We start from the raw sequence: 15,255 nt of genomic DNA, 5'->3' as shown, positions 1-15,255 counted from the left end.
CCAGGTGCCCCCAAGAGTGATTCTTTAATCTGACTGCTACCATGGGATTTGTTCAGAAAACAGAAAGCAAGGTTCTACCTAAAACTTAGTCAACCAGAACCTCTGGGAATAGACCCCAGAAATCTGTATTTTTATTATACTCTACCAAGTGATTATGAATATATTTTTTAAATTAAATTAATTTTAACAAATCCTAGCAAATACAGGATAGACTTTCTACCAAAACGTGGGATATTGGGGCACCTAGGTGGCTCAGTCAGTTAAGCATCTGACTTGATTTCAGCTCAGGTCACGATCTCAGGGCCGTGGGATAGAGGCCTCTGTTGGGCTCCACACTCAGCGCAGAGTTTGCTTGAGATTTTCTCTCTCCCTCTGCCCCTCCCCCCATTCACACTCAACAGAAAGAAAGAAAGACAGACTTAAAAAAAAAAAACTGGGATATCACGGAACATCAGAAAAATCATGATTAGGAAATAGTCTAATCCAAATGGACAAATCTCCTCAAGCAATTTAATAGTCTAGTATATGCGAATGATTATGGAGAACTTAAAAAGAGATCCAACAGCCTTTAAGGAAATTTTCATCACCTAGGTGGGAAAAGAAACAAATCTGAAGTGGGTAAATAAAAACAAGGCCATCCATGATTGGCAAAAAATCAGAAACGGATCCACAGAGAAAACAAGGGAGGAGTAGGGAAGACAGTTCTAAGTGAGGAAAAAGCACTACCAAAATCAGAGACAGATGACTATGATATGCTCAGCACTCTGAGGAATCCTGACACTTCCATCTACAATGCTGATTTTTACTTCAAAAATGATGCCATCCACTAGCGTCTTTCTAACTAAAGATCCAACTAACTTCAAAACATTAAACCTATATAAATTTGTGGGATAATACAGCTTTGCAAAAAATTAAACTGCAAACACATCTTCTGTAAATGCATCTTCAGAATTTTCACAGGAGTAAGAAAACTGAAGGAAAATTCTTGGCATTAACAGATTTATACAAAATAGTGTATTATTAAAATGTCTAACTCTCATCATTCAAAGAGAATGAACCAAGATTCTGAAATCTTGGGCTTTAGCTCTGGTTTTGCCACTATTACTGCCAAATGACTAACTGTGTCACTTCTCTAGCCCTCAATTTCCTTATCTATGAGGATGTATGAGATATCTACACATTTTCTCGATGTGCTTAGGAACATTTGAAGCAGCCTACTGCAGAGACGCCATATGGCAAGACTCCTTTGAACCAAAACTGTTTCATTAAGAACTATTTTTTTAAAATACTGTAAAAGATAGACATTCCAAATTATTTTCACAAAACTCTTATTTTTTCTCATTAAGAGGCTTTATTAGTAATATAGCAAAAATGTATCAGGTGGGGGGAGAACAAAGAAAAAGAAAATTAAAAAAAATAATAATAATAAAATGTATCAAATACTATGTATCCAAATACTTTTTATGAAGTAACTCATTTAATCATCCTAACAACCATATGCGGTAGGTACTATTACTCCATTTTTACAGATAAGAAAACTGAGATACTATGAAGTTGGTTAAGTAACTTGCCCAATATTACATACTTAGTAATTGGCAGAGTTGGGATTAGAACCCAGGTAGTCTGGTGTAAGAGTAAACATTCTCAAATACTAAATTTCACTACCTCTATACCCTATACCGAATCTAAAAACTATAATGAATGATCCCTGAGTCTCCAAATAGTATTTGGAATCTAACTAATATGAGTTCTCTGGTTCACAACTGGATAAAACCATCATAGCTATTATTCATATCCCATTATAATGTTTTTCATAAAAGAAGTTTATCACTCTATTTACCCTTATGCCTTTTCATATGCCTATTTATTTATTTAATTTTTTTTAGAGAGCAGGCAAGAGTGAGGGGGAAAGAGAATCTTAAGCAAGCACCACATGGGCTCAGCATGGAGCCCAACACAGGGCTCCATCTCCTGACCCTGTATCTCACATGTCTGCTACTGCATCTAAAAACCAGGTCTTACCTTGCTGTGGGGTACAAATTCTTCCATCATCTTCTTTAAAGGGTTTTCATAATCCACAATCATCTGACCAAGGCGTGGGTATTCTCGGTCACTTAAAACAGACATATCAAATTTCAGTGAGGTGTTAGCCATCAAACTGAGAATTTCACAAAGATCTGTATAATGCAGGTCTACCTTGCTCCATGGGTCATTTCATGAGCATAGTTGTATAATCCAATGATTGCCTTCCTTTCTTCAATTCGAGACAGCAGTATCATTAGTGTTGTATAGGTTATGATCAAATCTAAGTAGTTCTTTGTTAAATCAAAGTTTACAGTCTAGAAAACAAAAATCAAGTTTAACTCCTTATTTTGCAAAGTTTTAAACACACACACACACACACAAATCTTCATGGCAGCTACTGAAAACCAATAATTTTCTATAGTTATTTATCCCCATTTCTTTTTTTTTTTATTAAAGATTTTATTTATTTATTTGACGGAGAGAGAGAGACAGCGAGAGAGGGAACACAAGCAGGGGGAGCAGCAGAGGGAGAAGCAGGCTTCCCACTGAGCAGGGAGCCGACGCGGGGCTCGATCCCAGGACCCTGGGATCATGACCCGAGCCAAAGGCAGACGCTTAACAACTGAGCCACCCAGGCACCCCCATCCCCATTTCTAAGATTCTAATTCCTTCAACCAAAAATATACCTAAAATTTGGAAGTTATAGGTAACAGTTTTGTGTTGGTGACACAATTTTATGGATGAAAAAAAAGTCTGTTATTGCCTTAACTGATGACAGTTTAAAAGGATAAACAAAACCAGAATAAGAAGGAATATGGAGCCTAAGCAAGAAAAAAGAATATTAAATAAATAATAAAATTCACTGAATAAGTAAATTGTCAATAGAGGCATTTTTCACTTTGACTTCCTGTATCTAGAAATTGTCTTACCTAAGAAAGATTCCATCAAGTATGCTTTCACAGAGAAAAATATTATTCACTTAACTTTTTTTTAATTGGGCCTCCTAAAATAAAATACTAAACTTAACTACTATTTCCCAATATGTGCAAGACTTATACCCAGTGACAAACAAGTAAAAATAGAGAATACATGATAACTCCTTACCTTAAAAAAGTGCTACAAAATAAGCCAATGTAACAATGCTAAAATTTCACACACTAGTCACAGAATTTTTTTCTGAAGAAAAATATTCAGTCCCCTTAGTTCTATTAGAAAATCAGAAGAGAATCAGACATTTTTCTGAAAATAATACTTACAATATCAAAGAAGACTTGGCAAACATCAATAGTATTCAGCAATTCACAAACATGGTCCTGAAAATAAAGCTTATTTTAATCTTTTATCTATATAAATAATACTAAATTTAGAAAACATACACAAATTTAAATCTTAGTTCTAGAATTCAAATTTTATTATCTACAAGTGATAAAGAAATTTATACAATTAACAAACATCATTGTATGTTAAATATTACATATTAAAATACATTACCTTAAATTCCATAACATCTACAAATGTGAAGTAGTATAATGCCAGATTTTTCAGAATCTCTGATTTTTCTTTCTGTAGCTGTGCAAGCTGTTGCTGTAAAAACAAATTTAGAATGCATTGTTCATTCAAAATAAAGATATTTAATTTTACTACAAACTATCTTCTTTTATGATTGCTATATGGAAGCACAAGCTCTTAGAACAATATCTTTAGATGATTAAGGCTTTTTTAAAAAACCAAAATACTTGAGACAGCAACTGCTAACAGTGATCAGCAACTGACAGTGTGAGGCTATAAAACCAATCAAAGCAGATTAGTATCAAACTGAACTACTATTAAGGAAAGTTGGAAAATGTTAGGAAAGAATATCAAATGAACTCTTTAAAAAAATTAAAAACAACTCATGAGCATGATCACATTACTAGAAGTGAGAGGAAAAAAAAGATGAAAAACACTGTAACTTACACTACAAAAAAACAATATGCTTTATAAATTTGGAACTTACCAAAAAGAACATCCAGGCAAAGCCACGTTACGCATGCAAAATAAAATGTAGATACAAACATAAAATACAGTAACGGTTCCCTGACCAGATCCACAAAACACAATAATACATTAAACAAAAGCAAAAAACCACAACAACAAAAAAAGAAATGAGAAAGAAGCAAAACTAGGGTTAAGACACTGGTAAACATGAAAGAGGGAAATGTGAATACAAAAGATAAATATTATTCAATCAACTGTATTATTAGATTTACAAGAGTCCTAATTTTCTTTTTAAAACTATCAATATAAGTTCCAAAAGAATCCAGCCATATTTAATGCCCTGTGTATCATAAGACTGACATAATTCCAATAAACTTTCTAGAACTTTTGATACTGAGTGTAGTCTACAGAACAGCAACTCCACATCATTTAGGAGCTTATTAGAATAGCAGATTCTCAGGCCCATACCAGATCTAATAAAATACCCAGGTGATCTGAATCTACATTAAATGTCTGAGAATCACTTACCTAGAATATGAGCAAACTAGAAAATACGGAAAGTGGCTTGAAATAACAAACTTGCTACCAAATCCACACAATTTTGAAGCTCTCACGTAGTTCTTACTTATACAGGAAGGTTGGGAGGGAAGATGCCTCTCTACATAACTGTACTGAACACCATTATGATAAGCCAGAAAATTCAGAGCAGTGAGTATAACATCAAGGGAAGATTAAAAAGAAAAAAAAACACAAAACTGTAACAAGACTATTTAAAACTGCAAGCACAGCAGTCTGGTAGACCCAGCTAATACAGGGTAAACTACCCTAAAGACTTCAGTCCCTGAAGACATTTAAAGAATTCTGTCTAAAAAACATGTGTAAATGAAGTACCTCATTACTTCCTCTAAATGCCAGACATATTAAAGTGTATACTTACAGTGATGTATAACTGTTTTTAGCTTTATCTACAATAGTAACTGACTTTATTTTGAATATATCTGTTTCAAAACAATTCCATGTTCATATGCACATTTTTAATCAAATCATTACCACTCATAACATCAAGCAGATACTTATTTAAAAGTGATTCTATTTCCAGGGTGTGGCAGATGGTCAAAATGGGTGAAGGGGAGTGGGAGGCACATGCTTCCGGTGATGGAATGAGTAAGTCATGGGAATAAAAGGTATAGCACAGGGTGTTGTAATAGCACTGTATTGTGACAGATGGTAGCTACCCTTGTGGTAAGCACAGTATTAACATATAAACTTCTAGAATCACTATGTCATACACCCTGAAACTAATGTAACACTGTGTGTCAACTATACTTCAATTAAAAATAAATAATGTTTAAAAGGTTCTATTTCCTCAATTATTCTACCTTTACCTTGTTCAACATTAAACATTTATGATTAATGTCTTAGTCCTTTTTCTTGCTTTTCAGTCCTTTGAGTTTTGAAACATAATAGGTGAAAGACTCATTAAGATAAGCAAGAATATAATTCATTGCTACTGGGCTTAATTATTAATAGTACCTCTTTCAGCATCCTAATTTGGACAAAAAAAGACAGTCACCATCTCATTATGGCTTTAATGATCTTTTATACAAACCTCATTTTACATATTGAGAACCTAATGCACACAGAATGTAAAAGAACTGTTCCAAAGTTATGTAACTCCTTCATGGCAGGGTCAGGATTGGAAATTTCATTTCCTTACTCCTAATAAAGTGCTCTTTCTACCATTCTGCATGCCCATCAATTTCCCTTTTTAATAATAAGATCTCATTGTGGTCTAAATTTCTCATTCAATTTTATTTCCCCAAACCATATGTAACTAGCTTCTACAATGACTAAAAGAAATTCACTCAACTAATGAATGTCTGAATTCAAAACATCAAGTTTTCAAGGCCTTACACAATTTGGTCCTAAATTTAATTTACCTTTCCAATCTAAAATTTCCCCTATATTCATTCACACACAGTAGCCAAAACAAACTATTCACTATTTTCTATACATAGCTCATGTTTTCATTATTGTTTCCTCTACTGAGATGTCCAAATCCCACTACTCCCAAATCACTTAGTTTAAATGTTAACCTATTTTCAAGAAACCATCCCTGGGGGCACCTGGGTGGCTCAGTCAGTTAAACGTCCAATTCTCGATTTAGGTTCAGGTCATGTGGGATCGAGCCCCACGACGGGCTCCACACTCAAGGCAGAGTTTGCTCCAGATTCTCTCTCTCTGCCGCTCACACTCACTCTTTCTCTCTCTCTAATAAATAAATAAATAAAATCTTAAAAAAAAAAAAAACACCCATCCCTAATTAAACTTCTTCCCTGAATGCAAACATCTCCATCCTCTAAATGTGTATAATTTCTAATAATATCATTTTCTACCTTGTATCACAGCTATCTCCAACACTGTAAGACAGCGTACGAAACTCATTTCTTCAATCTCCACAACCCATATCATATAGCTCTGCACATAAGAAAGTATCCAATATAAACATCTAACAGAGGAGTGATTTTGACAACTTAAAAGGCCTTTATATGTCAATGACAGATGACAGATTTGGGTAGTTTTGTTAGAAAGCCTACCTCTTATTGCACACCCATGACTAAATGACTTCACCTCTCAGAGCCTAATACCCTCATCATGAGCCAAAATAATGTACATAAGAACATCTGATAGTGCCTGACACCCAGGAACTACCCATTAAATATTAGGTAAGTAACAAAGGAGGCTCACAGACCACTTTTTCCAAAACAAGGCTATTTTAAATAATCCCAATACTACTTATAGTACTTCTAATAAGAGTTCATATTAAGTGAGCACGCACTCCTTGCCAGATACTGTTCCAAATATTCTACAAGTATCTCACTCAATCATCTCAATTATGTTCCCTATTTAATGAAAATAAATTCCACAAAGCTATGCATTAAAGAGTTCAATTATAACAAAGAACAAAAGTGTCTACAACTTTCAGAATTCAACCACAAAAAATGCTACCATTTAGTTCTTAAAGTGAAGGAGAGTAGATACTACTAAAAAGTACTTAATTTTAGGTTCAACTTCCAAAACAAAGTTTTCTTAAGTCATCACCTCACTGTTTTACAGCAAACAAAAAGCAGGGAATAGTTTAAGAACATAAATTAGTAATAAATTGTTTGATGTTACAGAACAGAACATTAGAAAAGTACAACTTTGAGAAGAATTCATTCTATTCATTAATACTTTCAAAAGCATATCATAGATACACAGATTAACTATATACATTAGCAAAAAATATCTGTACAATGCTTTCATTAAAATTTCAAACTATGAATCATTATTCTTAACATTAAAGTAAAATATGTAAAAACTGAAAATAAACAAGATAAAGATTAGCCATGCAGATCATAAAACAAGACTGTATCTTTGCAATGAAAAATCTTGGTAATTAATCTTTGTCAAATTAAGAAGCATTTTCCATACAAAGTAAGTATCTAAAAAATTGATGAAATGTAGTATTTACTAGTTTTCATTCTTTCAAAGAAAAATTACTGGCAACTTACAATAAGGAACCAATGCCTAAGACAGCAACTCACTGATTTTCAACACAAAGAAATGTGGCTATAGTTCTTTATTCACCTATTTCAATTATTACCTTCTTTCATTAACAAAGTTGCTTATGCACAATATTTTTCTTGGTCTAAATTATGCTAGTAGTTTTTTCCTCTTAAAAAACAACCAAGTACAGGGCGCCTGGGTGGCTCAGTTGGTTAAGCAACTGCCTTAGGCTCAGGTCATGATCCTGGAGTCCCAGGATCGAGTCCCACATCGGGATCCCTGCTTCTCCCTCTGACCCTCCCCCTGCTCATGCTCTCTCTCTCTGTCTCATTCTTTCTCTCTCATATAAATAAATAAATCTTTTAAAAAAAAAAAATCCAAGTACAGAAGTTTGGTCTCAGGGAAAGCTTTGTGTATTTTCTTAGTATGATATTCTAAACCAGGCTTTTAAAAATACAAGTCCCAAGAAGCTATCTGGATAAACCTCTTGAACTGTCAGCTACCAGCCTCATCAACTGTCACCTAGATCACTACACTAGCCTCCAAACTGGACTCCATACTTCATCTCTTGCCTCTTCAATCTTCTCCACATACAAGCAGGAGAGTGAGAATTTTAAAGTAACACACTACCAAAAAAACTGATTCCAATAATGGTTATGCAAGATATTAATACTGGATAAAGAGTATACAGGAACTCTCTGCACTATCTCTGCAAATTTTTTAAGTCTAATATTATTTCAAAATAAAAGGCTTTTAAAAAATTCCAGTGATTTCCCATCACACTTAAAATAAAATACAAAGTCCCTACCAGTGCCTCAGAATAAAATTTAAACAGGACACCTGCCTATCTTTAAGACCTCATCTCCTTTCATACTCCTCTAGCCTCACTCTGTAAGCTGTCATACTGGTCTTCCTGCTCAGTTAATCAAATTCACCAAGCTTGGCCCTACTTCAGAGCCTTTGCACTTGCTCTTTCTCAAGTCTGGGATGCTCTTCGCCACTTCTTTGCATAGCTCACTCCCACATTTCTCTTTAGAGAAGCCATTGTTAGGCATTCTTCTCTAAAATAGTCTCCTTCCTCATTACTCTCTAACTCCTTATCCTGCTTTTTATTTCTTCCTACCACTCATCTCCAAATCAAAGTATGTATTTATTTCTGTTAATTGTTTGTTGTCTAAAATCTCAACTTGAGGGACGCCTGGGTGGTTCAGTCGTTAAGCGTCTGCCTTCGGCTCAGGTCATGATCCCAGTACCCTGGGATCGAGTCCCGCATCGGGCTTCTTGCTCTGAGGGAAGCCTGCTTCTCCCTCTCCCACTCCCCCTGCTTGTGTTCCCTCTCTCGCTGTGTCTCTCTCTGTCAAATAAATAAATAAAATCTTTTTAGAAAATAAAAAATAAATAAAAAATAAATAAAATCTCAACTTAAACTTAAATCCATGAGAGCAGGGACATTTGTATCATTCTCTGCTTTATCTCCAGCATTGAGAACACTAGCACATAGATGGGCAATCAATTAATCCATCAATCAATTACTTATCCTCAACATTCTCAACATAAAAATATTAAGTCAATTTTCAAACTGCACTGCTGATTGTAAATGAATGCTGTATCAGGCATCAACTCTTGTCTCAAATGAGTTTACGTATCCTAACACAGAATGGTGATTTAATCCCTTAAACAAATCCCCAAAGTTGGGCAAAATACTTCATTATGTCTTTCCAGGATAAGAAAGTATAAAAGAAGGAAATGTGAAATATCTAAAGAGAATGACATATTCTATCCAATATAAGCAAATCTCTAAGATTACCTGAAAATCCAAATTCACACAAAGAATACACATTTTTTAAAAGGTTCATAGGATTTTGTAGGATTCTCCTTTTATCATATACAAAATGATTCTATTGATAGTCAATATTTCAGAAATGCATTTTTCTGAGCAAAGAGTAAATAAATTTTAGGGAAAGTAAATGATAACTAATCCTTCCCACTCTATCCTGCCCACCCCCTGCACTTGCTCTCTCTCTCTAAATGAATAAATAAAATCTTAAAAAAATATATACTAACACAGTTGTGCAGCCATCACTCCCATCTATCTACAGAACTTTTTTCTATTTCCCAATCCAGGTATATTTTTATACTCACTTTCCAGATACAGAAATAGACCATAAAAGGGTAAAATGCCAATACAGGTCAATCAAATTTGAAAGCTCAAAACACCTCTTCAATATACACTGCTCTTAAGTGCCATGGGTGAAGAAGCCTCAGATATCGTATCATGTGGAAAGAAGAAACTCAGCATCTTGCTAAGCCCAGCTAGGCCCATCCCCCAACCAACCCACTTGCTAAATGCACCTGTGATGTAAGGTTGGTGAGACAAGCACAAGAACTGCCCTGTCTACCCACAGAATGATAAAAAATAAGTTGTTGTTTTAAGCTCAGTAAGATTTGGGGTGGTCTGTTATGTAGCAATAGGTAAATTAAAACAATCTTTATTTTACCACCTCAGTGCATTAACTTGCATCAGAAAAAATCCTGAAAGTTTAAGATTTCTGGTTACAAGATGGTCAAATTAATGCAAAGTGATGAAACTACTGTAATTTTATCATTAGTACTAGAAAAATCACTAATTACAGGTCCTAGTATAGTGTGGTCGGTCAGGCATAACAGGTTTATATGAAAGACAGCACACTGTGTTAATAATATAATTTACTTCATACAATGGCATCATTTTCCAATGTAAATAAAAATATAAATGAAGCTAGTTCCTTTACATTCAATTTTAATAATTAATTTTTATAAATTTTTCTAATATGTGATTACCTTGCTTTCGTAACCTGGGGACACAGAAATAAATCAAGCTTTTCTTACTGATTAGATGTCATCACTGTAATCAATAATTATACCAAGCTATTCTGTCAGGATGGCCTCAGGTGCTGACATATACAAGGTAATAAATCAACATTAAACAGTCCTTGTTGGCTATACTTTTTACTTTTTAAAGTTTCAGTTTCTCTTCCTGTCAATTATCATTTGCTCCTGAGAGTACCTTTAATGTACAGTGCGTTAGAAAAGAGACTTGTTACAATTTTGCCTAAGTAAACTCAACAAGCTTGACACAGTAAGAACCAAAAAAGCTTATTTCTGAATAAACTTCATTTTTTCTAAAATACCACTTCTAGCTGCTCAAAATTGTTTTCCTAGCTTTATTGTGCTACAATTTACCTACCATAAAATTCATCCATGATAAATGAACAATTAAATAATTTGTGTAAATTTAGAGCTGTGCAACCACCAACCTTATTACTTTAGATTTCTATTATCGCAAAAAGTTCCCTTGTGCCTACTTAGTTAACCTCACTCTTACCCCCACTATCCCCAGCACCAAGTGCTACTATCTACTGTCTCAACAAATTTGCTTTTTCTAGACATTTCTTATAAAATATAATCATACAATATGTAGCTTTTTCCATCTGGCTTCTTTCACTTAACCTAAATGTTTTTGGAGTTCATTGATACTACAACATGTATCAGTAGCGTGTTCCCTTTAATTCTGGAACAGTATCCCATTAAATGGATATACCACATTTTGTTTATTTATTCATCAACTGCTGGACATCTGAACTGTTTCCAGTTCTAGGCTATTATGAATAATGAATGCTGCTATAAACATATCTGTGGATGCGTACTTTCTTTTTCTTGGGAAGATTTTTTTTTTTAAGATTTTATTTATTTGAGAGAGCAAGCATGAAACAGGGAGAGGGAGAAGTAGACTCCCTGCTGATCAGGGGGCACAGCCTGGGGCTCAATCCCAGGACCCTGAGATTCCAGGACCCTGAGATCATGACCTGAGCTGAAGGTTCAGCTTAACTGACTGAGCCACCCAGGAACCCCTCTTGAAAAGATTCTTAAGGGCGCCTGGGTGGCTCAGATGGTTAAAGCGTCTGCCTTCGGCTCAGGTCATGATCTCAGGGTCCTGGGATCGAGTCCCGCATCGGGCTCCCTGCTCCTTGGGAGCCTGCTTCTCCCTCTGCCTCTCTCTCTCTCTCTGTCTCTCATGAATAAATAAATAAAATTAAAAAAAAAAAAAGAAAAGATTCTTAAAAGTGGAATTGCTTCCTTCCTAGTTCTCAGAGGTAATTCAAAGAGGCAAGTGATATGAAAAGTAACCTCTAGGAAAGTGAAGAGTTACTGTAATAATATATTATTCATTTAGTCAACAAATATCCCAACCTATTAAATTATCAGGCATCATGAGGGGAGCTGGGGATAAAACTGTGAATAAAATTATAGCCCTCTAAATGAGTATATAATCTAGTAAGGGTATGTAGATACACAGGTAACTCTGACCTTTTTTTAGGTAAATATCCAGTTTTAGAAGCTGGTTACACCAAAATTAACTTCTAGGTACAAGGTGCATGGTGAAAAACTATAATGCTTAATTTAACAAGACAAAGACCCTCACCAACTAGCAATTACATGAAAGAGGTTTAAACACACACACACACACACACACACACACACACACACAAACAGTTTGAGAAAGACCACAATAAGAATGGTAGGAGTTTCTAAGGGTAAAGAAGACGGTGAAAAAGATGGGGGAAGTTAAAGGAGATCCTAAAATAGAGAAGGCTCCCAGGAATTATTTTTCTTACATATTGACAGAGAGTGGTGGCTCATGTTAAATTTCCTCAATTCACAGGCCTGTAAACAGGAATAACGTTTATGCTTAAACTGTCTTGGCTTCTTTCTGGCCTTTTTGTTTATCTGTTGTTCTTGGGAGATTTGGAGACAAGGTAAAATGGCATCAATGGAAGTATAACTCTCACTTAATACCTGTAATAGCCTCTTAATACCTATACATCTTCATCAATTCTTTGAACTCTGAGGCACCTCCTATCTATTTACCCTATCATCTTTTCACTCACCATCTCATGCCCAATTTCCTTTTTTATCCATCTTAAGACTGAATGGCCCATCATTGTATTATACCCTTGTCCCTTTCTTCCTCTATCATTATTGCCTGATAAAACCCACAGTGAGAGAAAGCATATATACATGCTGACTTGATCTCAACCCCAATTCATGATCATAAACCATAACTGAGTAGCAACATTACTCCATTTTCACTGCCAACTTTTACTGTCAATTCATTCTCCTACTCTCAATGATTATGCCACTCCTCCTCTCTCTTCAATAATTTCTCTTCAACTTCTCAGCTTCATGCTACCTATCTCAGCTCGATACTTATATATAGAATTGGCTACTCAAAATCTCCACTCAGATTTCTAGTAGGCCCTCAAATTTAACATATCTAATATTGAGCTGGTGAGTACTATCCCTTCTATACCCCCACCCAAACCTGTTCCTCTTGTGTCCTCACCCAAGTAAATCTTGACATCTGTTCAAGCCAAAATCTTGGGGTCTTCTCATTGTCTCATATACCCCCTATCAATGCATCAGCAAATTACTGTAGATTCTATCTTCAAAATACATTTCCAGAATCTGAACATTTTTCACCTCTACAATTCTAGCCCAAGTCACAATCAGCTCTCATCTCAATGACCATAAATTTCATCCTCAGAATGGCATTCCCTGGTCACCTTAAGTATCTCCCCACTAGTATTCTGCTGTTCTTCTTAGAACTCATCTCTACCTGGTATTACATTCATATTCTTTTCTGTCTATCTCTACCCAACAGAATATAAGCTCTACAGGGGGCAATATTTTGGTTTGTTTATTCACTGTCAGATCCCCTCTCACGTAACAGGACTTGGCTCACAGACAGCACTCAACAAACCTTTCAAGTAAGAGAATAAAGTAATAAGAGTAAGTGAATACAGTGAATAAGTGATAAATGGAGGGAAACTATAAATGCAGCACATAACCTAATTGGAAGGGTTAAAAGAAAGCTTCTCTGAAATGGTGACATCTAAGGATAGACCCAAAAAACAAGGAGAAGTTAGCCTAGTGAAAGAATATGGGAGAAAGATATTTAGCCAGATAGTAAAAACAGCAATAAACAAAGGCCTAGAGGCAAAAGAGAGCATGGCCATTTGTGCCATGAAAAGTATAAATACCCTCTCCCAAAATAAAATACTCCTTAAAAAATAAGCAATTAAGGAGTGCCTGGGTGGCTCAGTTGGTTAAGCATCTGACCCTTGATTTCAGCTCAGGTCATGATCCTAGGGTCATGAGATCGAGTCCCCATGTGGGGCTCCACACTCAGTCTCGTAGAGTCCACTTGAGATTCTCTCTCTCTCCCTCCCTCTGTCCCTCCCCCCACTCATGCACTTACACTCTCTCTCAAATAAATAAAATCTTAAAAAATATATAAGCAATTAAATAAATTTTCCCGTGTTCTACATTCTACCCAACACTAGACAGAGGACTAACACAGTATACTATCCTATTTATTTTTGGCCAAAGACCATTGGTATACATATTTAAAACATTTTTAGCCAAGATCACTGCTAGGAAGAATAAAGAAAAATAAATGTTTTTGCAACATGTCTCATTTACTCCACTGTAGTTTCTTTTGTTGCCTTTCACTTTGGATCTTGGCAAATAACTTGTGATCTGACCAAAGGTAAGACCAGACCTACCATGATAAACAGTAAAATACCACGCTAAGGGTACTCAAAGGGTACCAGGCTAAAAGTGGCTAGAGCCCCCTTTAAACAAATGACCAAGAAAATAAAAATTAAAAATCAACAAGTTATTAGGTATTGGTAACATCCTTTGTTATTATGTAGGGGATCATAATTACCATTGCAGTCACTAAAGGTAAGATATAACTTTAGGAATTTGAGGAAAATAGAAAGATGATTGCCAGTGCCAGGAATATATCTCCTTGGGGGTTATGCTAGGGGCTATGCTATAAAACCCCAGTATAATGTCCATTGGCAGTCTCATTTGCAGGAAAACAGCATTAATGAGCTGAAGAGGTTATGATTACAGTTTAGTATAATTAGAATATACAGTATAAAAGATTGTGATTTCAAAGCAGATGTGTTTTGGGATCGTGAAAGCTGAAAAATACATTCACACTCAAGCTCTGTACACAATTTCAAGGCATTCTCAAACTCTATGAAAACTCCATGTGAAAGCCCTGGCGGGACAACAAAGAGAAGATTTTCCAGGATGAAAGCTATGCAGCAGACATAAGCAAACTGTCCAGAGGGGAATTAGAAGACTGCAGGTTATAGGAGAGAGTGAGCGCCACAAAAAAAAAAGAAAGCTTATAAAGATGATATGATTAGGACAGATAAATTTAAGAACTCTATCAAGGCATGTAACTGTCCAGAAAATCATGATGCACCTATGAAACAAATTTAACTATGAAATAATTCTGGAAGAAAGAATCCATTTCATTTTAATGCTACATATATTATATATATAAACATAGGTAAATATATGTAATATAAATTATTCTAAGTCCAGTGTGACAATGGAATGAAGCACTAAGCACTCAGGTCTTTACTAGTTTTTTGTTTGTCTTTTTTAAAGATTTTATTTATTTATTTGATAGAGAGGGGCACAGTGAGAGAGGGAACACAAGCAGGGGGAGTGGGTGAGGGAGAAGCAGGCTTCCCACTGAGCAGGGAGCCCGATGTGGGGCTCGATCCCAGGACGCCGGGTCCAAGACCCGAGCCGAAGGCAGATGCTCAACGACTGAGCCATCCAGGCGCCCTCTTCACTAGT

General features: G+C 35.5%; 1 protein-coding gene across 5 annotated transcripts in view; it reads right to left on the bottom strand.

Annotated features, from left to right (window-relative positions):
* Positions 1-15,255, bottom strand: part of NCKAP1 (NCK associated protein 1) — a 102,776-nt gene that overhangs the window by 64,057 nt on the left and 23,464 nt on the right. For 3 of the 5 annotated variants that reach the window (XM_081814026.1, XM_081814030.1, XM_081814028.1), the window contains 4 exons: positions 3,517-3,609; positions 3,282-3,338; positions 2,197-2,339; positions 2,023-2,113 (listed from right to left, as the gene is read on the bottom strand). In XM_081814026.1, the coding sequence (XP_081670152.1) occupies positions 2,023-2,113; positions 2,197-2,339; positions 3,282-3,338; positions 3,517-3,609 (384 nt within the window). The remainder of the gene's footprint in view (positions 1-2,022; positions 2,114-2,196; positions 2,340-3,281; positions 3,339-3,516; positions 3,610-15,255) is intronic. The other 2 variants (XM_081814027.1, XM_081814029.1) reach the window with 1 other exon arrangement.

The sequence above is a fragment of the Leptonychotes weddellii genome, chromosome 3, assembly GCF_054177405.1.
Source record: "Leptonychotes weddellii isolate Sample4059 chromosome 3, ASM5417740v2, whole genome shotgun sequence".
NCBI lineage: Eukaryota > Metazoa > Chordata > Mammalia > Carnivora > Phocidae > Leptonychotes > Leptonychotes weddellii.
This window is presented reverse-complemented; position numbering and strand designations above follow the sequence as displayed.